Below are 25,557 nucleotides of genomic sequence, written 5' to 3' on the forward strand. Positions count from 1 at the left end.
TTGGCATAAATAACCCAAGTAAGTTTCCATGATTTATTTAAATTTTAAGCACTGTTATGTGCCAATGAATATTATAAGAGTGGTTTTTGATAATTCATGTATGCCAGTTCCCAAAATTTTGTTTCTTTGATCTTCATTAGTAATTTATGACATTTTTTCGAGTTGGGGCATATTATTATTTTTAATAGGTGATTAATGACATTTTTTTTAGCATCATGCACATGTCATACATCATGATCCATGATCCATAAATTATACTCAATGTCATTAAACTATTAATAATTTATATTTTAGTCAATTAACTTCAAACAATTATGAAATAGTTATTGAATTATTAAAAGTTTTCATTTAAGTCATTGGGTTATTAAAATCGTTGCTATATGGGCTTCTTTATTTGCACCATCTGTACCAATTGAAGGCACTTCTTCCTCTTCTCTTGTATAATCTAGTTTTTTTTCATGAAACAGTTTTGTACGTTACGAATTTGCAGATCAACATTTGAACAACTTTCTTCTTCGATTTTCGACACCATGTTCTTCTATTTGTTAATAGGTGTTGATTCACTATACTAATTGTCGAATCATTGCTTGGAGCTCTCTAGCTAAATTAAAAAAAAAAAGAAAAAAACTTGACGGTCTAGTGACTTAAATAAAAACTTTTAAATAGTTGAGTGATCATTTTGTAATTAAAATTTAAACTCGCTAATAGTTTAATAATGTGTGTAATTTACACTATATATTAAACTATATATGAAAATCAAATAAGCTTTGGTTATGATAAACTTAAAAGTTTATAAAATTCTAACGATTTAAGTTGAAAATTTATTATAAATAAGTTTTTATTAATCTTACATAACATTTTCATAATATTATAATTTATTTTATATAAAGAAGATTTTTTTAATATTTTTAATTAAATTGATGCTTGGTATTTTAAATTTTAAATTTTTCCATTCAAATAAAAATTATTTGATTTTTAATATAATATTTAAAATTATTCATTACTCTTTTTCATTTCTTAAATTAAGGAATAAGTAATAAATGTGTTTTAATACACACGAGCTTACGTCATTCTATAATGACAACAATATTTATATTAACTAAATTAAAATTCAATCGACAACTTTTAATAAATATAATTTTAAATTTTTTCCCACCACATAAAGTGGGTATCAATCTAATATAAATAGATAGCAACTTTCATTCATTAATTCAAATGAATTATCAAATATATAACTAATTATATGATTAAGTCAAGAAATAAATAAATAAAAATTAAGTCAAACCTATATATTAAAATATATAATTTTATTTTCAACCAATACATTTATTCTTGTTTTTATTTTTTAGTCAATACATCTATAGTGTTTAAATCCTAATCATGAATTAGAAATATATTAATAAGTAATATAGATATTGGAAACGTCTAAATAAAGAATGTGATAAGCATGGAATAAATATGAACCAAAAAAAAGAGAGATAAGTATGGAATTAATAATGGGTTGTATGTTTTATTTGCCTTGCAATTTTAGAAAATAAAAATAATAATAGAATGGGTGATAATTTGATTTTTTTCATTCCCGTAATTATGTAAAATTTAGGAATTATTTTACCCATCCACTTAAAAATAGATAAATTAGTTTTTTCTGTTAAAATTTTCATTAATTTATAGTGTTAAAAATTGGAATAGTTAACAAAATAACTAGATAAATGTCATGTGTACTCATTCTGATGTATGTGAATTTGCCTTTAATAGTAGAAACGAGTGAAATTTTTAATATAATGATTAATTTATTATTTAGTCTAATTATAAAGATTAATTTATCTATTTTTTAATTGAGAGAAAAATATAATTTAACTTCTGATACAAGGATCTCAGTAATAATTTTACCTTTGCTTTTAATATATAATTATATTTTATAAATAACAATAAAGTATATACTAGATGAGATTCTATTCAACATATAAAGGATTTTTTTTGAATCAATAATTATACGTAAAAGTAAATGTAATAAAAAAAAAGTACGTATCAATATGTATTAAAATGTAAACTTTGTTCCCATAGATAAATCACGTAAAATTCCCTCCCCCCCCCCCAAAAAAAATATTTTAATTTTATGAAAAATAAAAAATACGAAAGCATAAAATTAATTTTATTTATAATTAAGTTTTTTACTTTGCATACATTTCTTAATAACCTATTGATAATTAATTAGAACGGTAAATGAAATCTGCTGCCGTACGGACCCGAAGGCAGCAGCCATATCCTAAAGCATATTCTCTTCGTTTCACCTTCTAAATCGGTGCATCGTCCGCCGTGATCGGACTCCTTTCAGGTTAGGATTCCGGCTACCTCTTTCTCGATCATATTCTCAAACTCAGCTAAAACTGAAGCTTCTTCCTTTCAATCCAGTGTTATTTACTTGCGACAATGGATTTAGATGGCGGCGCCGGCAATAATAAGCGTGTCTTCAACCGGCATGGAACAGACTCTTCTAAAAACCAGAAAGTTTGTTTCCATTGGCGGGCCGGTAAGTGTACCCGTTTTCCTTGCTCTTTCTTGCACAGCGAACCGTCTCATCCTTCGGGCTCCGCCGCCGCCGCCTCCTCCTCCTCCACCGCTAACGGATCGGGTGCTCCCAAACGCTTCGCTGATGATTCCAGATTCTCGGGTTCGGCTCAACGACGAGGCCCGAACTTCAAAAATAATCATAATAATAGTTGGGGGAGAATGGGAGCTAATAATAAGGTGGTTAGAAAAACAGAGAAAGTATGTAATTATTGGGTGCAAGGGAACTGTACTTTCGGAGACAAGTGTAGGTTTTTACATTCATGGAGTTTAGGTGAAGGTTTTAGCATGTTGAATCACCTTGATGGGCACCAGAAAGTAAGTTTTTTTCCCCCTTCTTTGGTGTTAATTCTTGGAAGTATCATAGCATGATGATGATGATGGGTTTTATTTTGTGAACAGCTTCTCAGTGGAATTGTGTTGCCAGCAGGTATGGATAAGCTTTTTACAGGGAGTAAAGATGAGACGTTGAGGGCTTGGGATGCCAACTCTGGTCAGGTTGTGATATACTTTGTTTCTTTATTCTATTTTGGCGTTTTAATTTAGATTTTAGTATATTGGGAATAAAAAGAAAAGAAATTTATTTATGTTTTATAACTTAGATCAATCTTTAAAATGTTTGGAAATAGTCAATGTTTATGCTGTGTGATCGAGTTATTAGATAACTTAAAGCCTGCTATCTTATGTTTCTATGGAATCACTAAATTTCTGAACACCAAGGGATCATGCTGATTGCCTTACTTGGACTTATTTTTACATGTAACTTGATTGTACTGTACTTGTAAACTTCCAAAAAATTATGACTTGAAAGTAAATGAAGAGTCACTTACAGATGAAAATTACTTTTGAGTATTGATCATACACTTTTTTCTGTAGTGTACGGGTGTGATTAATCTTGGTGGTGAAGTGGGTTGCATGATCAGTGAAGGCCTTTGGTTGTTTGTTGGCATACCAAACGCTGTCAAGGTATAAGGTTCAGGAACATCTCTACCAGTTGTTTCTTCTTTGTCACATTGTTAACTGGTTTGTACTTAGAAGAACAATGTTTTTCCCCATTGCTGGTCTCAACTCAACGATGATCATATTGCAGGCATGGAACACACAAACTAACCAAGAGTTCAGTCTTAGTGGACCTGCTGGGCAAGTTTATGCTATGATTGTCGGGAATGGTTTGCTCTTTGCTGGTACACAGGTGATAATTAGAATAGTAGTTTTGGTCTCGTTTTGTTTATTTCATTTGGAATTTCTTGTTGTTCAATGTGTAGGGTCAGTCACCTTCAATCATCGGTTTTCTGCAGGAAGGTATATTGGCTTGGAAATTTAATGCCGTCACCAATAGCTTTGAACCGGCAGCATCACTCAAAGGTCATACCCTTCCTGTTGTATCATTAATGGTTGGAGCTAACAGACTATATTCAGGTTCCATGGACCATTCTATAAAGGTACAATTGTTTTAGTTAAAATATTTGATATTCCTGATCAATATTGTAGTTTTAATGGTATGAATTGCTAATGGGTTATCATTTTTACCGACATTATTATCATTATTCTTCTTTCAGGTCTGGAGTTTGGAAACTTTGCAATGTCTACAGACTCTAACAGAGCATACTAATGTTGTTATGTCCTTGCTTTGCTGGGATCAGTTTCTTCTATCTTGTTCATTGGACCAAACAATAAAAGTTAGTGTTTCTTTTTTATTTTGTTATTTTTTCCCTTCCTAAAGCTACATTATTTGGATATACTTGTTTATTCTTTGCAGGTATGGGTGGCTTCTGAGAATGGAAACCTGGAAGTAACATACACTCACAACGAAGAACATGTATGTTGTATTAATATATCATGCATGCCGTATTTTGATTTAGTGCCATTTAGTTCTAAGAACAAAAGGGTTTTGAGAGAGAGATCTTCATGCTCTGCATTTGAGTTTTCGAAGTTACCCTCATGGGGCAAGGTTTTTGGCAGAACGGCATGTAAAAGAGGATACCAGTTCCTTGAGTATTTTGATTCTATTTCCTAGAGTCTTGTTGAATGTTCAACACTTGAACCGTTTTTGGCTGTTGTTTCCAGGGCCTGCTTAATCTTCGTGGGATGCACGACTTAGAATCCAAGCCAGTCTTGTTGTGTGCATGCAATGACAATTATGTCCGGCTTTATGATCTGCCGTCGTACGTTCTTAATGCACATATTGTTTTGCATCTCTTTTGTCAATTCATACTGCTTATGAAAATACCCTTTTTTTCCTTTATGATTGAAGGTTCTCCGAGAGGGGTAGAATTTTTGCTAAGCAGGAGATTCGAGCCATCGAAGTAGGGCCTAGTGGCCTCTTTTTCACTGGCGACGGAACTGGTTTTAAAGTGTGGAAATGGGCGGAGCCAGTTGCTACAACTTGATTGCCTTGCACCATTTCATAACACATTCATCCTCCTGCAATTTTTTGGTGTTAATTATTTTATATTTTTTCATCCTTTCAGGTAAGTCTTTCATGGTGAAAACAATTTTGGGTTCCACCTTTTATAGCATAATAGATCATTTAAGAGTAATTGTATGAACTAGTTGCCCTAATTTCACCAAATGCTTGAATAAGAATACGCATCAAAGTTCAAAACCATCGACTTTATTACATATACAGTCAGAGTTTATAACAAGAGTCCATCATATAGATAGTTTCCACTATGTTTTTATCTTGTTGAAAGTCACAGGTTGAACATGACCTTAATGGCATCACCACCGCGAACACTAGTTTCAAAAGCTTCTTCAACCTCTTTCTGGGAAAACCCGAACCTGTGAGTTATCAATGGCTTCACATCGATCTTACCACTTCTTAGAAGCTCAATGCACAAAGGCCAAGTGTTCTTATACCGGAATATCCCGATAATATCAACCTCCCTGCAATCAATCCTGGTTAATTTTCAGGCAACAGTCAAGTAAATGAATCATTGAAATAAGTACCTAGCAGCAGCTGGTGTAAGTGGGACGGTCATCTCGTTATGGCCTAATCCAACAAGGCAAACCCTGCCACCGGCTCGAGTGGCACTCAAAGCAGTCGACATTGTTTTGTTAAAGCCTGCACAGTCAAAGGTTACATGCACTCCTACTGCTCCCATCACTTCACATATTCTTTCAACTTCTTCGGGTATGTCCTGAAACCATTTTAAAAGTCAGACAATGATTTAATTACATATATCTCATAAATTGATGATATGGACCTGTATATTAGTTGAGACTTTAACAACTCCATCGGCACCGAGGTTATTAGCAACAGATAGTTGATAGTCATCGACATCTACAACGACAACTCTAGGTGCCCCGAAAGCATGAGCTGCCAGAAGTGTAACAAGACCTATTGGCCCTGCTCCCATGACCAACACATTGGTTTCTGGACCGATATTAGCTCAGCGACAAGCGTGGACCGCTACACTCAGGGGCTCACACATAGCTCCTTCTTCCAAGCTTAGATTGTCTGGCAGCTTGAAACACAGGTGTGCAGGATGCGCTACCTACATTGAAAATAATAATCTTGTACACTATTAGTCATATGGATAAACAGAGTAGAACCAAGGCTGAAATTGCAGCTTTATAGGTTCACCTGACGGGCAAGGGAACCATGAACCGGTGGAAGGGCGAAAAACTTCATATCAGGGCATATATTGTATCGACCTTCCTTGCAAAGATCACATCGCCAGCAACTGATCCCTGGTTCCAATGCCACTCGGTCACCAGGCACCAAATTCTTGACTTCACTTCCAATCTCCTCTATGATCCCAGCACACTCATGCTCTATCACCATTGGTTCTTTCACCACAAAATCTGCAAGCCTCAGTGTCTCCACACACACACGGGGTTAAACAAGGTCATATATATTTATATACAATACGGTTACAAGGATACATGTAGAAAATACCTTGAGAAAGTGAACATCACTTCCACAGATGCCAACAGCTTTCATTCTAACTCTTACATCATGGGGTCCTTAATTTTATTCACCCACAACAAAAACAGAAGTGATCAATCAATATATAAGAAACAAAAAAACTAATGTTTATCTGAAACCAGAATGATAATTCATAAACTCCATAACTGGAACAAGCTAGAAAAACTCGAAAAGAAAAACGAAGGGTTATACCAAGAGGAGGGAGCTTGAAAGGTTGAATTTTGAGGGTGTTAAGACCCACAAGCCAAGCAGCCATGTTTTCTTCACCTTCTTGATGAGATTTCCTCCTTTACCCATTCTTTTGCTTTTCCTTGTGATGGACACTCACAAACTGATGTCTGTTTAGCAAATAATAGATTTTTATGCTTGGATTATATGGAGCAACCAAGGATAATATCTAATCTTTCAATATGGACCAGGAATTATTAATCACTTGATTTTTTTCTATAGGTAATTTGTCTCCAGCTGATCCCTTCTTTTGTAGCTTTTGAAAATGGATAAACATAAAATTAGTGATAAGCTGAGTATGACGTGTGGCAAAATTGGTGACATCCGCTTCACATGCACACCATTTTTTTTTATAGGAGATATCTAAAGTAAAATACCATTTAGGAATTAAATTATATTTTATCCTTTTAAAAATTATTAATTTAATCTCTTTAATTAAAATCATAATATTTTCAAAAATATAATTTATTTATTTTTTAAATAAAAAAATTAATCCAACACCTAATATATCATGATATGGACCATTCTATAAGGGTACAGTTGTTTTAGTTAAAATATTTGAATATTCCTGATCAATATTGTAGTTTTAATAGTATGACTTGCTAATGGATTATCTTTTTTTCCGACATGATTATCATTATTCTTCTTTCAGGTCTGGAGTTTGGAAACTTTGCAACGCCTACAGACTCTAACAGAGCATACTAATGTTGTTATGTCCTTGCTTTGCTGGGATCAGTTTCTTTTATCTTGTTCATTGGACCAAACAATAAAAGTTGGTGCTTCTTTTTTATTTTGTTATTTTTTCCCTTCCATTAAAGCTAGATTGTTTGGATTTACTTGTTTATTCTTTGCAGGTATGGGTGGCTACTGAGAATGGAAACCTGGGAGTAACATACACTCACAACGAAGAATGGAAACCTGGGAGATCTTCATGCTCTGCATTTGAGTTTTCGAAGATACCCTCATGGGGCAAGGTTTTTGGCAGAACGGCATGTAAAAGAGGATACCGGTTCCTTGAGCATTTTGATTCTATTTCCTAGAGTCTTGTTAAATGTTCAACACTTGAACCGTTTTTGGCTGCTGTTTCCAGGGCATGCTTAATCTTCGTGGGATGCACGACTTAGAATCCAAGCCGGTCTTCTTGTGTGCATGCAACGACAATTATGTCCGGCTTTATGAGCTGCCGTCGTACGTTCTTAATGCACATATTGTTTTGCATCTCTTTTGTCAATTCATACTGCTTATGAAAATACCCTTTTTTCCTTTATGATTGAAGGTTCTCCGAGGGGTAAAATTTTTGCTAAGCAGGAGATTCGAGCCATCGAAGTAGGGCCTAGTGGCCTCTTTTTCACCGGCGACGGATCTGGTTTTAAAGTGTGGAAATGGGCAGAGCCAGTTGCTTCAACTTGATTGCCTTGCACCATTTCATAAGACATTCATTCTCCTGTAATTTTTTGGTGGTAATTATTTTATATTTTTTCATCCTTTCAGGTAAGTCTTTCACAGTGAAAATTTTGGGTTCCACCTTTTATAGCATAATAGATCATTTAAGAGTAATTGTATGAACTAGTTACCCTAATTTCACCAAATGCTTCAATAAGAATACGCATCAAAGTTCAAAACCATCAACTTTATTACATATACAGTCAGAGTTTATAACAAGAGTCCAGCATATAGATAGTTTCCACTATGTTTTTATCTTGTTGAAAGTCACAGGTTGAACATGACCTTAATGGCATCGCCACCGCGAGCACTAGTTTCAAAAGCTTCTTCAACCTCTTTCTGGGAAAACCCGAACCTGTGAGTTATCAATGGCTTCACATCAATCTTACCACTTCTTAGAAGCTCAATGCACAAAGGCCAAGTGTTCTTATACCGGAATATCCCAATAATATCAACCTCCCTGCAATCAATCCTGGTTAATTTTCAGGCAACAGTCAAGTAAATGAATCATTGAAATAAGTACCTAGCAGCAGCTGGTGTAAGTGGGACGGTCATCTCGTTATGGCCTAATCCAACAAGGCAAACCCTGCCACCGGCTCGAGTGGCACTCAAAGCAGTCGACATTGTTTTGTTAAAGCCTGCACAGTCAAAGGTTACATGCACTCCTACTGCTCCCATCATTTCACATATTCTTTCAACTTCTTGGGGTATGTCCTGAAACCATTTTAAAAGTCAGACAATGATTTAATTATATATATCTCATAAAACTTGATGATATGGACCTGCATATTTGTTGAGACTTTAACAACTCCATCGGCACCGAGGTTATTAGCAACAGATAGTCGATAGTCGTCCACGTCTACAACGACAATTCTAGGTGCCCCGAAAGCACGAGCTGCCAGAAGTGTAACGAGACCTATTGGTCCTGCTCCCATGACCAACACATTGGTTTCTGGACCGATATTAGCTCGGCGACAAGCGTGAACCGCTACACTTAAGGGCTCACACATAGCTCCTTCTTCCAAGCTTAGATTGTCTGGCAGCTTGAAACACAGGTCTGCAGGATGCACTACCTACATTGAAAATAATAATCTTGTACACTATTAGTCATATGGATAAACAGAGCAGAACCAAGGCTGAAATTGCAGCTTTATAGGTTCACCTGACGGGCAAGAGAACCGTGAACCGGTGGAGTGGCGAAAAACTTCATATCAGGGCATATATTGTATCGACCTTCCTTGCAAAGATCACATCGCCAGCAACCAATCCCTGGTTCCAATGCCACTCGGTCACCAGGCACTAAATTCTTGACTTCACTTCCAATCTCCTCTATGATCCCAGCACACTCATGCCCTATCACCATTGGTTCTTTCACCACAAAATCTGCAAGCCTCAGTGTCTACACACACACACATACACGGGGTTAAACAAGGTCATATATTTATATACATATGGTTACAAGGATACAAGTAGAACATACCTTGAGAAAGTGAACATCACTTCCACAGATGCCAACAGCTTTCATCCTAACTCTTACATCATGGGGTCCTTAATTATATTCACCCACAACAAAAACAGAAGTGATCAATCAATATATAAGAAAAAAAAAAAAAAAGAAAAGGTTTATCTGAAACCATAATGATAATTCATAAACTCCATAAATGGAACAAACTAGAAGAACCCAAAATGAAAAACGAAGGGTTATACCAAGAGGAGGGAGCTTGAAAGGTTGAATTTTGAGGGTGTTAAGACCCACAAGCCAAGCAGCCATGTTTTCTTCACCTTCTTGATGAGATTTCCCTCCTTTACCCATTCTTTTGCTTTTCCTTGTGATGGACACTCACAAACTGATGTCTGTTTAGCAAATAATAGATTTTTATGCTTGAATTATATGGAGCAACCAAGAATAATATCTAATCTTGTAATATGGACCAGGAATTATTAATCACTTGATTTTTTCTATAGGTAATTTGTCTTCAGCTGATCCCTTCTTTTGTAGCTTTGGAAAATGGATAAATATAGATTGAAACTTGCTGATAAGCTGAGTATGACGTGTGGTAAAATTGGTGACATCCGCTTCACATGCACACCATTTTTTTTATAGGAGATATTTAAAGTAAAATACCATTTAAGAATTAAATTATATTTTATTCTTTTAAAAATTAATAAATTAATCTCTTTAATTAAAATGATAAAATTTTCAAAAAAAAATATTCATTTTTTAAATAAAAAAATTAATCCAACACCTAATATTAAACAAATTATGTTTACATTTTCTATTTGGACCATATTATTTATTATGTTACATCAATGAGTTTGCTGGTTTACAAAGAGGATTGATAATTGACACCATTGACATAATCTGGTCTAATAATTTGCACTGAATTCAAATAGCAACAAGCTCATCTTAGGGTACTGAAACATCAAATTTATTACATATACTGCCAGAGGTTATACATGCCACTGTTTTATTAGCATCTTTAATCTTGTTGAATATCACAGATTGAACATGACCTTAATGGCATTGCCACCACCAGCACTGGTTTCAAAAGCTTCTTCAATCTCTTTCTGAGAAAACCCAAACCTGTGGGTTATCAATGGCTTCACATCGATCTTACCACTTCTTAGAAGCTCAATGCATAAAGGCCAGGTGTTCTTATACCGAAATACCCCAATAACATCAACTTCCCTGCAATAAATCCTGGTTAATTTTCAACACCAGTTAAGTAAATCAATTATTGAAATAAGTACCTAGCGGCAGCAGGTGTGAGTGGGACAGTCATCTCGTTATGGCCTAATCCCACAAGGCAAACCTTGCCACCAGCTCGAGTTACACTCAGTGCAGTCGACATGGTTTTGCTAAGGCCTGCACAGTCAAAGCTTACATCCACTTTTGCTCCCATCACATTACATATTGTTTCAACTTCTTTGGGTATGTCCTAAAACAATCTAAAAAGTAAGTGATGTGATAAGATCCATTTGATGTTATACATATATATCATAAAATTTGATGATATGGACCTGCATATTAGTTGAGACTTGAACAACTCCATCAGCACCTAGTTCTTTAGCGACTGATAGTCGATTGCCGTCCACGTCTACGTTGACGATTCTTGGTGCTCCAAAAGCACGAGCTGCTAGTAGTGTAACGAGACCTATAGGTCCTGCTCCCATGACCAACACGTTGGTCTCGGGACTGATATTACCTCGGCGACAAGCATGAACCGCTACACTTAAGGGCTCACACAAAGCCCCTTCTTCCAAGCTCACATTGTCTGGCAGTTTGAAACACAGATATGCAGGATGCACTATCTACATTGAAAAAAAAATCAATTTATACACTAGTTAGTCAGTTTTGTACTTAGGTGTTGAGGGTGGACCTAGGCAAAGTGCAGTTTTATCATATATTGATTTATAATTTTTTGAATTTTAGAGGGGCTAAAATACAAATTCTGCCTTTTAGGTGTCAGACCCCTGCCTGCCCTTAAGTGCTCTTGGGACAACTCCTTTAAGAGAAGTCTTCCAAGTAGTCCACAGGATAACCATGTTGAATATTGGCAATATCCCACATTAGGAAAAGATAGAAAGGGAGGGGGTTTGGTTTGTTATATATAGAACCCCTCCCCCTTTGGTTGTATCATCCCAAAATCTTCTCCTTTGTAATATTTCTAGAGGAAATATTAATTTGGTAGTGTCCGAGGACGTAAGCTAAATTGGCCGAACCTCGTTAAAACTCTGGTATTTTATTTCTTATTTGTTTGCTTTTATTTAATAGCTTTATGTTGGTTATATTTATTTAGTTATTATTGCTATAAATATCTAAGTGAGTTCTGTCTAGTTGTTGGGTTTTAAGCGGGACCATTTGTGACCCCTCCAATTTAACTGGGAATTTTCTTAGTATAATTATTGGCATAATAATTATCTAAATATTTCTGATAATATTGTTATTAATATTATCGTCGCTTCCGCAACAATTGGTATCCGAGCCAAGGTTTTGTAGTATGCTCTGTGTTTGCAGCTTAGTCTGATCTTACACATCAGAAACATTTCCTAAAGCTTGTGGGTATTCTGCATTTGGTGGCTATTAAGTAGAAGCTATGGCAAAAATGACAGAAGAAAAACCATCCATATCAACAACTTCCACTTCGTACATTTTGCCGAGGATTGGAACTGCAAATACGAGATTTGTAGTGGAAATTTTTGATGGAACAGGTCATTTCGGCATGTGGCAAAGTGAGCTTCTAGATGCCCTATTTCAACAGGGTCTAGATATTGCCATTGAGGAAGAAAAACCAGAAGGGGTTGATGATAAAGAATGGAAGACCATCAACCGATTGGCATGTGGTACAATTCGATCATGTCTTTCCAGAGAGCAGAAGTATATATTCAGTAAAGAGACTTCTGCAAGTAAATTGTGGAAAGCATTGGAGGAGAAATTCTTGAAGAAGAACAGTCAAAATAAGTTGCATATGAAGAAAAGACTGTTTCGTTTCAATTATGTTCCTGGTACCACGATGAACGAGCACATTACCAATTTTAATCAGCTGGTGGCTGATTTGTTGAATTTGGATGTGACTTTTGAAGACGAAGACTTGGCGTTAATGTTGTTGGGATCGCTTCCAGAGGAGTTTGAGTACCTTGAAACTACTTTACTTCATGGAAAGTCGGAAGTAACTTTCAATGAAGTAACTGCTGCATTGTATAGCTATGAACTACGCCGAAAGGATAAGTTGAAAGGTTCAAGTGAAGCAGCAGTGGAAGCATTGGTAACAAGAGATCGTCAGAAAAGTCAGTCTAAGGGGAAGAGAAGAAAGTCCAAAGGTCGAGTTGTTGCCAAAGATGAATGTTCCTTTCGCAAAGAAAAAGGACATTGGAAGAAAGATTGTCCAAAATTGAAGAAAAAAGGGAAGACTCCGCAAGATGCAAATGTTGCAGAATGCAATAGTGAAGCAGAGTCAGACTTTTCTCTTAGTATGACATCTTCAACATTACATGCAGATGAGTGGATCATGGATTCTGGTTGTTCCTATCATATGTGTCCCATTCGGGAATGGTTCTTTGAATTTCAAAAACTAGATGAAGGGGTTGTTTACATGGGTAATGATAACACATGTAAAATAGCCGGGATAGGTTCAATTAAACTGAGGAGTCATGATGGATCTACTAGAATTTTGCGGGATGTACGATATGTCCCAAAGTTGAAGAAGAATCTCATCTCTTTGGGGTCGTTAGAATCTAAAGGCCTAGTTGTGACAATACGAGATGGAGTTCTTAAAGCAACTTCAGGAGCATTGGTGATGTTGAAAGGCATAAGAAAGAACAATCTGTATTACTACCAAGGTAGTACAGTGGTCGGGACAACAGCAGCAGCAATTTCGAGTACCAAGAAGGACGCTGAGGCAACACAGCTGTGGCATATGCGTTTGGGCCATGCTGGTGAAAAATCCTTGCAAACTCTAGCCAAGCAAGGATTATTGAAAGGTACAAAGACTTGCAAACTTGAATTTTGCGAGCATTGTGTTCTGGGAAAACAACGAAGGGTGAAATTTGGCACTGGGATTCACAATACTAAAGGTATTCTGGATTATGTGCATTCTGATGTATGGGGACCGTCCAAGACTCCATCACTTGGAGGAAGACGTTATTTTGTCACCTTTATTGATGATTTTTCCAGACGAGTTTGGGTGTTTCCTATGAAGAACAAAGATGAGGTGCTTGAAGTTTTCCTTAAGTGGAAAACTAAAGTTGAAAATCAGACAGGAAGGAAGATTAAGGTTCTCCGATCAGACAACGGTGGAGAATATAAAAGCGATCCTTTCCTGAAGATATGCCAAGATTGTGGCATAGTAAGGCACTTCACCGTAGGTGGAACACCGCAACAGAATGGGGTGGCAGAGCGTATGAATCGAACGCTTGTGGAGAAAGTTCGATGTATGTTATCTAATGCTGGATTAGATAGAAAGTTTTGGGCTGAGGCTGTGATGTACGCTCAACATCTCATCAATCATTTGCCATCATCTGCTATAAATGGCAAGACTCCTTTGGAGAAATGGTATGGAAAACCTGCTACTGATTATGACACCTTGCGCATTTTTGGTTCTATTGCATATTATCATGTGAAAGAATCAAAGTTAGATCCAAGAGCAAAGAAGGCTCTATTCATGGGCTTCAATGCTGGTGTTAAGGGATATCGTTTGTGGTGTCTAGAGGCAAAGAAGACGATAATCAGTAGGGATGTTACCTTTCATGAATCTGCCATGTTGAATAAGGTAAATCCAGAAGGAGTGAGTAGTACTTCGCAGCAGGTGGAGTGTACTCCGCAGCAGGTGGAGTTTGAGCAGAGTGTGGTAATTCCAGCAGAAGGTACCACTAGTGATTCTTCATTGGCAGATGCAGAGTCAGATGAGGAAGAGGTTTCTACCCAAGAACCTCAACAGCAATCAGAGCCAATTGCAGTCAGAAGGCAGAGACGAGAAATTCAGAAACCAGCTCGTTTCACTGACATGGTAGCTTATGCACTTCCAGTTGTTGATAATATTCCATCCACTTACACCGAAGCCATTCAGAGTTTAGAGAATAATAGATGGTTAGGTGCAATGGAAGAGGAAATGCAATCTCTAGAGAAAAACAAGACGTGGAAGCTGGCACAACTACCAAAAGGGAAGAAGGCGATTGGTTGCAAATTTGAAGACACTATTGAAGTTAGTGTTATGAGAAGATGTTCGAAGATGTGGAATATCGCCAAGGTGGAGATTTGTTGAATATTGGCAATATCCCACATTAGGAAAAGATAGAAAGGGAGGGGGTTTGGTTTGTTATATATAGAACCCCTCCCCCTTTGGTTGTATCATCCCAAAATCTTCTCCTTTGTAATATTTCTAGAGGAAATATTAATTTGGTAGTGTCCGAGGACGTAAGCTAAATTGGCCGAACCTCGTTAAAACTCTGGTATTTTATTTCTTATTTGTTTGCTTTTATTTAATAGCTTTATGTTGGTTATATTTATTTAGTTATTATTGCTATAAATATCTAAGTGAGTTCTGTCTAGTTGTTGAGTTTTAAGCGGGACCATTTGTGACCCCTCCAATTTAACTGGGAATTTTCTTAGTATAATTATTGGCATAATAATTATCTAAATATTTCTGATAATATTGTTATTAATATTATCGTCGCTTCCGCAACAAACCAGCCAGCTGAGCCCCCAATAATGGTCGATATTATCCATGTCAAGATTTTGTCTTCCGTTTTCACCGAGAGCCCTGAAGTGTTCAGGGAAGAGAGTGCCACAAATTAGAGATATGATCTGCAAGGCTCACAAGTATAGTGCGGAACATTAATTATGTAAAACAACTAAGTACAGGGACTTGAACCATCCGTGAAACTTGTAGGTAGTATTTCAAACAATCGAGGTGCTCCCCTCTATGAACTCTGTAGAGCTCTCAGCGGAGAGAGAGACAAAACTCCTATAGGGGATAATAATGACCATTATAGAAGGTTTGACCAACTGCTTGGACTAAACTACGAAAAACTCAATATAAGCATAAACCTCTGTAAACAGAGTAGATCACCAAGGGTGAAATGAAGGTTTATATATTTCACCTGACGAGCAAGAGAACCATGAAATGGTGGAAGGCCAAAAAACTTCATATCAGGGCATAAATTGTATCGACCTTCCTTACAAAGATCACATCGCCAGCAAGAAATCCCTGGTTCCAATGCCACTCGGTCACCAGGCACTAAATCCTTCACTTCACTTCCAGTTTCCTCTATGATCCCAGCACACTCATGCCCTATCACCATTGGTTCTTTCACCACATAATCCGCAAGCCTCAATGCCTACGATGGGTGCAGTAATTGCAGTAATGGGTAGAATATACCAGCAACTAGCCGCTTATATATATATATAAAGTATTAATATACCTTGAAAAATGAACATCACTTCCACAGATACCAACAGCTTTCATCCCAACTCTCACATCATGGGGTCCTTAAAACAAATATTTTTACCCCCCCAACCACAAAATGAAGTAATCAATCAAATATATAAGAAACTAAAAGGAACCCAGAATGAAAAGAACAAAGGGTTATTATTAAATACCAAGAGGAGGGAGCTTGAATGGTTGAATTTTGAGGGTGTTGAGACCTAAAAGCCAAGCAGCCATGTTTTCTTCACCTTCTTCTTGATCAGATTTCCCTCCTTTACTCATTTTTCTAGCTTTTCCTTGCAATGAACACTCAAACTGGATTTTGCTTAGCGACGAGTAGAGATAGAACAAACTAAGAAGAAAATTAGGTGAATGAAAATGATTCAATGTTTAGAGATAATTGCTTTCAGCTGGTCTTTTTGTAGATTTTTTGTACAGGTGATGTAATAAACATAAAATGAAAATAGGTGATGACATGTGTAGTAATAATACTAGGTTGTACTTGTATGTCGGTGTATTAACATCTTTAATTGACATCTGTTTGACATGCACCATGGATCTTTTATATCTTTTTACGTTAAAGTTATTCACGTCCTTCAGATATTGATTATTTCTTTCTCTCGCCTATGTCAGATTCTTGATAGTTTTTCTTACTTGACATGCATCCTTCTTGCTTTAAGAAAATTTTAATACCAAACCATGAAAGCAAATTGAATACGGCCAGCTTTAAAGTTTTGTCGACATTTGTCACTAAAATCGTCTTATAAGACTCATTACTTTGTTAGTAATTAGAATTCCATCAAAATGAACAGATCAAGATTGTTATAAGTAGGAAACGTCGCGAGAGATAAGTTAAGAGCGGTTCACACACAATCTCTCGTGGGACCAATTTAGAGAATAGGATCATTCTGTGCGTCTCGTTTGTGAGAATCTAAGATCATAGGGATGCAATAATTTCGTACTAATTCAAAAATAGAATATAATACATTATATCATAATAACCAACTTGTAATGGTTTTGCCACCTAGTTAGAAATGACAAAATTCTACCTCCTTAATAGATTTTAAATCAATTCGTTCAGAGAAAAAAATTTCTTTTAAAGGGTGGATATAGGACGAGACTGGGATAGATTTTTTATTTTTATTGTGGATATAGAGTAATTCTTGACCCACCTCGACTCATTTCACTATATGAAATTATTATTTTATTTATATATATAAAGTATTAAAAAAACTAAAAATGTAATGACATTATATAAAAAAAGCTATATATATTTTTTAAGGATTATATTTAAATATTTATTCGACTTTAAAAAATTGAAAATATTAAAGATAAGTAGCAAATTTTAAGTTGAAGTGGAGCGAGATGAGGTAGTGATGGATGGATTCAACATTCATGGAGATGATTATGGCTTTCAAAATTATATATCCATAATGGAACGGAACGAATAGTAGAGCAAAACGTGCCAACTATAGAGCAGTGATAGATTTAGCAATATTTGCCTCTATCCCAATCCATTGCCATCCCTACACCTAGTCGATCACACAGTCGTGCTTACCCTGTACTATCAGCTATGTGGCACTACAAGACGAGAGATGACTCCTCTATATATACCCTAGAGCATGAGAGACTGTAAATGCTCCTTCTTTCTCAAGAAAAACCCTAAGTATTATCCTCCTTTTTCTCCTTAAACACTTAAATTTCGATTCTTCGCCTATCATAAGTGAAGAAACATTTTTATCTCCGTCAGTTAATTCTCCTTATTGAATACCTGTATCAACACAAATGTATTGGTGAACCACCATCGCATTAACAAACCCATAAGTGGATAAACAGCGCATGGGCTGCTACTTTGCAATTTACATTGGTGACAATAGGTTAAGGTCCATTAAGCCTTTTCAGCACTGCTGCATGTATTACCATTTTTCCAACTTTATGTGCCAAAATATAGGTAATTTTTTTAGTACATCATTCGAATTGAGATTATTTTTGAGAAAGGTAAGTATCAAATTAATAAACCATAATTTGAAGTTTAAGTCAAATTATGTTATTAGTTCATGTATTACGTGTAAATTGTGAATTTAGTTTTTTTGCTCTAATTTGGTCAATTTTAATTTTATATTTTCTAATTTTAAAATTTTATTCCTAACAAAAATAATAACAGTTAAATCCGTCTGATTAAATTATGCTATTAGTCCTAAACTATGCGTAAAGCTAGAGGTACGGTCCACGTTTTCCAATATGATCATTCTTAATCCTTATGCTTTTTGAATTTTAAAATTTCAATCTTGACACAAACAACAATTGTTAAATCTATTAATTGGCTTTTTTGTGAGTAATATGCGAAAAGAGCAAGCTGATATGATATTACATATATGATAATACGTTTTCCACGTAAGACTTTTGAAAATAGCAAAACTTAATGCAATTAATAACTATCATTTGGTTAGGACTAAAATTTCAAAATTCTAAAATGTAAAAAAAAAAAAGAAAAAGAAAAAGAGGGAGACTAAAATATCTAAATTAAAGTACATGATTAAATCCATGGGTTACGATAGTACACGTACTAATAGCAAAATTTAATCACTTTAAAATGAAAATTAATAGTGAAATGGTGGAATGGGAAGTTTGGCCATTCTTGATCGTATAAGATTAGAGGAATAGTATAGTTCCTCTTAAGTTATTAATAAGGGATTGATTGCCTAGCATTTATATCCCTTAAATGTCCTTAAATGTAAGTTTTAATAATATGAGGGGCTTGCTTAAAAAAGTTTAAAGACAACTAGCATAGGATAGTTTAAAAAATTCGGTTGCTTTTGGTCATTTAAGCTGACAAATTAAACAAGAAATGGAGTTGATTATCATACTTTCAATTGATAACAGTTTTCCAAGCATAAAAAAATGTGGTTGAAAAGCTTTGAATATGAGGATTCAGCCTAAAATTAGTGTTTGCATTTCAATTTATTCTATCAATGCTGATGCATATGGCTGTACTTATTCGTCCTTATATCATATTGAATTTTGAATATTGTTTGAAATTAATTTTGATATTTTTAGTGATGTTTAAATTTTTTTTTTTTTAGTAATGTTTAAGTCATTGTTATCTTACCAATTGACTCTCAATTTAATTAGTATCGTTGTTGTGGCAATAATAAAGAAAATATGAATTTACAAACATTTAAGCGTATATTATCTTTTAATTTATGAGCATAACGCAAAGTGTGTAATAAAAAAAATGTAAGGGTTTTCGCCCTTTGACTCAATGGTGTAATATATTTAGTTTTTAGTTTTATCTCCCCCAACATAAATCATGGCTGGGAGGGGATTGTAGGCAATAAGAATTGTATAAAAAAGAAAATATTTGTTGACTCCAATTATTAAGTTCAAATCTGGACAAGACAGCTATCTTTCTTTATCTCTTATTTAGTGTGTTTGAGCTCATCTCTAAGAAGATTTTTAAAATTTCAAAAATAAATTTATTTTTTAAATCTAAATTATTTTTTAAAAAATTTAAAAGGAATTTCAAGTAATTCAAATTCTTCATTCAAACTCCAATTAAGATTTCATTTAAGACATGTGGTCCTACAATAACATAAAAAGCATGAACTTTAAAATGTTACTTTTATTTAATTTCAATATGTTTTCATTAAAAATATGTATGTATTTTTACCAATATAATAATATTTATATTGCATATTCTTATATTATTTATTTTTAATATCATTTTATAATTATTCTTTATACTTATTAAAATTCATCAACCTAAATTATTCTTAAAAAATCATTTACACTACTCTTTTAAAATTTCCTAAAAAATTCTTCAAATACACCTTAAATAAACCCTTCTACTTGTGTTGCTTAATTTTTTAAACTAAGGTTAAGTATAGTTAACCTATAAACTAGAGGCGAATCTAGGGGTTGGTAGGGCTCTGGTCTTCCCTAAAATAAAAAATTATTATTTAAGTTTGTTAAAAATTTTAAAAATTTTATATTAGTAAAGTTAAAATTACACTTTAGCCTCCCTAAAATTATAAAAATTTGATTTAATCCTTTAAAAATTATAAAGATATAGAGTATTAAAAATTAAAATTTCATTCGATCACCTAAAAAAATTTTCTAGCTTCGCGCTACTATAAACAAATATTGATTGGAAAAAACATAAGGTTGTATTAGTTCAATTTTCAAATGTAAGGTTGTATTAGTTCAAACTAACTAGTTAAACGTGTTCAATTTTCAAAATATAAAGTTGTATTAGTTCAAACTAATTAGTTAAAGTAAAAGAACTAATACCTTTTTTTTTTAACCCTTCACTTAATTTAAGTAAAAAAATTGATTTGACATGTAATAGTAAGAGAACTAATACCTAATTTAAGTCAAAAAGTTTAATCACCATCATATATTTAATCCATAGGGCTAAAATTAATGCCAAAGGTATAGTTTTGCTATTAAAATTAATGGGTATTCACGTACTATTATTTTCACCCATGTTATACACCAAAAGAAAAAAAAAATAAATTTAGCTCTTAAATTTTATATATTTTTAATTTTATATTGATTCTAAAAAGATTAAGATAAAGTGTTAAATTTTCTTTTTGTAACTTTTAGATTTTTAAAAAAATTGTTGAGTTTTTTTTAGAATTAAGATCAAATTTATAGAATGTATAAATATTAAGGACTAAATTTATTATTATACTAATAAAAAAAGAATAAATTGACAACAAAAGTGGACATCATTATTAATTTTCTTTAATTACTCACATTCAAAATCGTCAAAAATTAAATTGTTTTGATTTTTTTCGAGAGCAATTAAATTACTTAATATTGAATTTGAGAAGTATTTTTCAAGATCATACAGAGTAGTGGCAGAGCCAAGGGGGTAAGCAGGGGCTCTACGCCTCTTAAAATAATTTTTTTTCATTTAGACTATTTATAATTTATAAAATTTTAAATTAATAATGGTAAAATTACACTTTTTCCCCAAAACTAAGTTCGCACGAGGTTAAAAATTAAAGTAAAATATTAACTTATCTTATTTTTTATTGGTATGATAATAAATTTAACCCTTAAATTTTATATTTTTTAAATTTGATCTTGATTTTAAAAAAATATCAGGATAAAGTGTTAAATTTTCTTTTTATAATTTTTTAGACTTTTAAAAAAATTGTCGATTTTTTTAGAATTAGGATCAACTTTATAGAATGTATAAATATTAATAACTAAATTTATTATTATACCAATCAAAAATAGAATAATTGACAAAAAAAATAAACATTATTATTTATTTTTTTTAATTGCTCACTTTCAAAATTATAAAAAACTAAATTATTTTAATTTTTTCGAGAGCAATTAGATTACTTAATATCATTTTTGAGAAATGTTTTTCAAGATCATACGTAACTTTTGGTAGGAAGATAAAAGATGGTATGAAATATATCATGTAATGCTATTTATACAAAAATTCATTAGATATGTCAACGTGACATAATTTTAACTGTGTTCATTCAATTGAAAGCTTGAAACCCAAACTTATTTGGGGGCAAAAGAAGAACCATTGGGAAGGGAAGTTTTGCAGTAAAGCACCGTAAATGTCTCTGTATTAAATAAGTAAATTCATTACTTGTTCGATTATTCCGTTAAGTGTATTAAATTTTAACAATATAAATGAATAAAATAATTAATTTTATTCTTTAACTTAATATATAAAAATTAAATTATTTAATTTTTAAATAAAAAATAAAAAAATAATTTAACTCTTAATACAAATATATATTTATGTTATACTTTTACTGAAGTTTTGCCAATGAAGCCACACACAATCAGCCTAAATGAAGCAACACCAATTGGGATGTTTCTAGTTATGATTTTTCCTGCCACCTTCGTTTGTCAACTTGGACCGACCAATAATACCCCCAACATTACTTTTACTTAAGAGTCTTACAAAATCCCGAAGAGCTTCATCAATTGAAAATAAATCATAGCCGCAAAGTCCAAACCATAATATAGTGAATTTGAGAATGATGGGTTTTTGGACTTACAAAAGCATTGAACCGTTCCAAACGGGTGAAAGACTCAATCGGTCACTTTTGGCAAATTTTTTTGCACGTCAATAGTCAATCAAAAACTACAAGTTTGATCCCATAACTTCCTCAACGACTCATACACAAGTTGAAATATTAATTTAGAGTGTAAAATGCGTTCAAAATATTTAAATTATTAGTAAATTTATATTTTGATCATTTAATTTTAAAAATTATAAAATTATAATTGAATTATTTAAATTTCTTATTTAAGTTATTAATTTCATCAAAATTTTTTATTTAAGTCATTAAATTATTTTTAAATAATTAAATAAATATTAATAAAAATAAAAATAATTAAAAATCATAAATTAATTCAACAATCTTTTTTTTCTCAATTTTGTATTGTTTTTGAGAGGTTCATTTAGATTTAGATTTAATTTTTTTATTAATTTCTTTTTCAATTGGTTCCATTGATTAGTACAATTCCAACAATACTATTTGTTATTTGTATTCTATTTTATAATTTACCCGAATTTGTAGTTGTAAATATAGATATATTAAGTGAAACTAGACTTGGTCAAATATTTTTTAAATAGTGTGTGTATACTAAGTGATCCACCACCGTTAAGTGGGGAACTTAGGGATAGGTTAGTTGGTCGGTTTGGGCATTTTATTTTGTCAAAGGTGGTGGAGACTGGGGCGGCCACAATTGCTTAACTTTATTGGCCACGCCCACACACAATTTGCACCACATTTTCTTCCAAATTTTGAATTAATCAACATTTTTATTTTTATACATGAGAGAATATTTTATGGGATAATATAGTTTTTTGCCCCTAAACTTAGCAATTAGATCCACTTTGATATATGAACTTCACACCTAGATCTAATTTGGTTCCTGAACTTGAACTCTGTCAAAATTTAATGATATAATCAATGTTCTTTAAACATGACTGGATTGGTCGGTTAGACTAAAAAACGGCTGGTATATTAGTCCAAACAAAGGGCTGAACTGGTAGAATTGAGAATTGCTTAAAATCAGTATAAATAAAAAATCAGGACAAAAAATAGTAGTTGAACCGGTTTAATAATTTTATTTTTAATTTTTCTAATTTTTTTAAAAAAATTTAATTAATTAATTAATTATTATTGGTCTAGTAGTTGAAGCAACCAAACCATTTGAATAAAAAATCAATGGTCTGACCAGTTCAACTACTAGTCCAATTATTAGAACACTATATGTGACACTCTAAGATTATATCACTTTATCATATGAAAATTCATATAAATTTTTTAATTTTCTAGTCATGATGTGACACAATTTTAGAGTGTCATATCATCAAATTTCTTATATATTTCGAATTTAGAAACCAAAATAAATCTAGTTACAAAATTTAAAAATAAATAAAATTAAGATTAAAAATTATATTTTCCTTTATATTTTAAAAAAAATTCAAATTCGAATCCTAAAATTAAATACGAATGTCTACATAAATCATAAAACCTAAAAAAACAAATATTTTTACTATATGTCTCAATTTGACACATTCCCTGATAATTTCTTTTAAATGATCGATTGCATAAAATAGTAAAAAAGAAAAAAGAAAAATTGAAATAAAACAAATCATTTTTGTAGTGCTTGATATTGCTGGTTTTTGACAAAGATGTTTCAATTATCATGATTGGAAAGATAGTTATACTTTAACTGACAACCATTAAAAATATTAAAATAAATAGCAATAACGTAACTGATAACCATTAAAAAGATTATAATAATAATAATAAATCTGGGAAAATATTAGTTTATTTTTACAGGTACCTAATCTCGTATATAGACTCTGTACATTAATGCGAAAGATGCAATTATTTAAAAAAAGTCTTCTCATCTTATCATAATATCATAAATACATTGTGATCATTATAAAACATGATTTAACTGATAATCGAAATATATCACAATACACAATTATAATAAAACTTAAATTAAAATAAAATCTAGAAAGAATTCACGTAAATGATTTAAACATATTAAGGATCAGTTTGTTTACATGTAAAAAGTTTTACGGAAAATATTTTTTGCATTTTCCTGTGTTTGTTTCACAGAAAATAGTTTGGAACGAAAAATGACTTACAAGTTAAGGTAAAATAAGCCCTTTTTTTTTTAAAAAGAACTCATCTATAGATTATTTTATTTTTATATAAAAATTAACTTAAATCAAACTTAATATTATTATATTGATAATAAATTTTTTAAAAATATTTAAAATATTATATTTTTCAATATTATTAAACATACATATTTAATTATTTATATTTAGTCATATAATAAATTATTAATGTAATAAATATAATTTATTATTTTAATAAATTATTTAATATTTCAATTTATTTTAATAATAAATTTTAAAAATAATAATTTTAAATAATATTATTCACATATTATTGAAAATATTCAATATTAATATTTCAATAATAAATATTTATTACAATTATAAATATATTAATAATAAATGTTTTGTAGTATAAAGGTTAAAATATGTCATAAGTCTATGTACACTTCACAATTTTATAATTTAGTCTTTGTACTTTTATTTTCAAGAATTTAGTCCCTTTACTTTTCAAATTTGAAAATCAAGTTCAATTGTTAACATCGTTAATTTTTTTTGTCAATTTTGTTGATGTTATATTTTTAAATAAAAATACTCACGTAGTAGTCATGTAATTAAAAAATGACGTTTGTAATGAATCTGAATTTAACATAATATTTTTAATATATGCAAAAACAATGTAAAATATAAAATTATAGATAAAAATAAATTCAATCAAACAATGAAAAATAATAAAATCTCAAATATATGTTTGTTTAATTGAAAACAACTTTTATGAAATATTTTAAACAAATCTACCAAACAACAGAAAATATTTTACACAAATCCATCCAAACACCAGAAAATATTAACTTTTCCAGAAAATTAAACCATTTTCCAGAAATCATTTCCCGAAAGTTATTTTCAGTGAAACAAACTGAGCCTAATATTTAAATATGATCAACCAAAAAAAACTCGAATATGAAATTTCAAATTTTCTTGAAACTCGTTATTATCATTAAAAATGAAACAATTGTTTTATAATCCTTTTAAAAATTGTAAAATTATAAATTAGTATAATGATGAAATTATATTTTAGCCCTCTAAATATTTTATAATTTACTTATGAACCCTAATTGGGATTTGGATAAGAAATATATTGTTTGTGATCTAAGTTTGTGAATTTGCCATCCCCAACACGTCAAAGATTTTAAATCTAATGCTAACCAAAGGCATAAGTAATTTCTAAAATAAATTATCAACAAAGGAATTAAATATTGCACTTATATTACTATCAAGTCCTTTTGGCAAGTTGCTAACCTAAAAAAAAGGAAGGTGACCTATCCATGACAAAA

At 32.2% G+C, this 25,557-nt stretch overlaps 3 protein-coding genes, 1 long non-coding RNA gene and 1 pseudogene across 6 annotated transcripts; 2 read left to right on the forward strand and 3 right to left on the reverse strand.

Annotated features, from left to right (window-relative positions):
• Positions 1-2,071: 2,071 nt before the first annotated feature.
• LOC121211219 (zinc finger CCCH domain-containing protein 63) lies at positions 2,072-5,176 on the forward strand. Of its 2 annotated transcripts, none has more exons than XM_041083778.1 (10): positions 2,072-2,335; positions 2,413-2,886; positions 2,971-3,066; positions 3,445-3,534; positions 3,659-3,760; positions 3,867-4,010; positions 4,128-4,247; positions 4,328-4,387; positions 4,636-4,733; positions 4,823-5,176. In XM_041083778.1, exons 2-10 carry the CDS (start codon positions 2,431-2,433, stop codon positions 4,956-4,958), a joined length of 1,302 nt encoding a protein of 433 aa, XP_040939712.1. In that variant the 5' UTR covers positions 2,072-2,335; positions 2,413-2,430; the 3' UTR covers positions 4,959-5,176. The 2 variants fall into 2 exon arrangements, with proteins under 2 accessions (XP_040939712.1, XP_040939711.1); XM_041083777.1 differs by having other exon boundaries at positions 2,178-2,335; positions 3,834-4,010.
• LOC121211221 (sorbitol dehydrogenase-like) lies at positions 5,167-6,924 on the reverse strand (annotated as a pseudogene).
• Positions 6,925-7,164: 240 nt separating this feature from the next.
• Positions 7,165-8,614, forward strand: LOC121211222 (uncharacterized). Its single transcript, XR_005906547.1, has 4 exons — positions 7,165-7,499; positions 7,582-7,720; positions 7,818-7,915; positions 8,004-8,614. It is a non-coding gene; the product is annotated as an uncharacterized lncRNA (long non-coding RNA).
• On the reverse strand, positions 8,343-10,252 carry LOC121211220 (sorbitol dehydrogenase). Its single transcript, XM_041083779.1, has 6 exons — positions 9,878-10,252; positions 9,651-9,718; positions 9,333-9,569; positions 8,953-9,243; positions 8,694-8,884; positions 8,343-8,630 (listed from the first exon to the last, which is right to left on the reverse strand). Exons 1-6 carry the CDS (start codon positions 9,981-9,983, stop codon positions 8,438-8,440), a joined length of 1,086 nt encoding a protein of 361 aa, XP_040939713.1. The 5' UTR covers positions 9,984-10,252; the 3' UTR covers positions 8,343-8,437.
• Positions 10,253-10,422: 170 nt separating this feature from the next.
• On the reverse strand, positions 10,423-16,535 carry LOC121211223 (sorbitol dehydrogenase). 2 transcript variants are annotated; one of them, XM_041083781.1, is made up of 6 exons: positions 16,269-16,535; positions 16,092-16,157; positions 15,770-16,008; positions 11,192-11,482; positions 10,922-11,109; positions 10,423-10,859 (listed from the first exon to the last, which is right to left on the reverse strand). In XM_041083781.1, the coding sequence occupies exons 1-6, from the start codon at positions 16,375-16,377 to the stop codon at positions 10,667-10,669; spliced, it is 1,086 nt and encodes a 361-aa protein (XP_040939715.1). In that variant the 5' UTR covers positions 16,378-16,535; the 3' UTR covers positions 10,423-10,666. The 2 variants fall into 2 exon arrangements, with proteins under 2 accessions (XP_040939715.1, XP_040939714.1); XM_041083780.1 differs by having other exon boundaries at positions 15,770-16,006; positions 16,091-16,533.
• Positions 16,536-25,557: the final 9,022 nt, after the last annotated feature.

Source organism: Gossypium hirsutum, chromosome A12 (assembly GCF_007990345.1).
Source record: "Gossypium hirsutum isolate 1008001.06 chromosome A12, Gossypium_hirsutum_v2.1, whole genome shotgun sequence".
NCBI lineage: Eukaryota > Viridiplantae > Streptophyta > Magnoliopsida > Malvales > Malvaceae > Gossypium > Gossypium hirsutum.

What these genes read in the sequence shown, in the direction of transcription:
- LOC121211220 (XM_041083779.1), bottom strand. Translation starts at nt 9,983, where the DNA reads ATGGGTAAAGGAGGGAAATCTCATCAAGAAGGTGAAGAAAACATGGCT. An exon ending in TTTCAAGCTCCCTCCTCTTG is followed by an intron (nt 9,719 to 9,877) that starts GTATAACCCTTC and finishes AATATAATTAAG; the next exon opens with GACCCCATGATGTAAGAGTT. An exon ending in ACGGTTCTCTTGCCCGTCAG is followed by an intron (nt 9,244 to 9,332) that starts GTGAACCTATAA and finishes TTTTCAATGTAG; the next exon opens with GTAGTGCATCCTGCAGACCT.
- LOC121211223 (XM_041083781.1), bottom strand. Translation starts at nt 16,377, where the DNA reads ATGAGTAAAGGAGGGAAATCTGATCAAGAAGAAGGTGAAGAAAACATG. An exon ending in AAGTGATGTTCATTTTTCAA is followed by an intron (nt 16,009 to 16,091) that starts GGTATATTAATA and finishes TGCACCCATCGT; the next exon opens with AGGCATTGAGGCTTGCGGAT. An exon ending in AAGTCTCAACTAATATGCAG is followed by an intron (nt 11,110 to 11,191) that starts GTCCATATCATC and finishes AGATTGTTTTAG; the next exon opens with GACATACCCAAAGAAGTTGA.
- LOC121211219 (XM_041083777.1), top strand. Translation starts at nt 2,431, where the DNA reads ATGGATTTAGATGGCGGCGCCGGCAATAATAAGCGTGTCTTCAACCGG. An exon ending in GGGATGCCAACTCTGGTCAG is followed by an intron (nt 3,067 to 3,444) that starts GTTGTGATATAC and finishes TTTTTTCTGTAG; the next exon opens with TGTACGGGTGTGATTAATCT. An exon ending in CGGCTTTATGATCTGCCGTC is followed by an intron (nt 4,734 to 4,822) that starts GTACGTTCTTAA and finishes TTATGATTGAAG; the next exon opens with GTTCTCCGAGAGGGGTAGAA.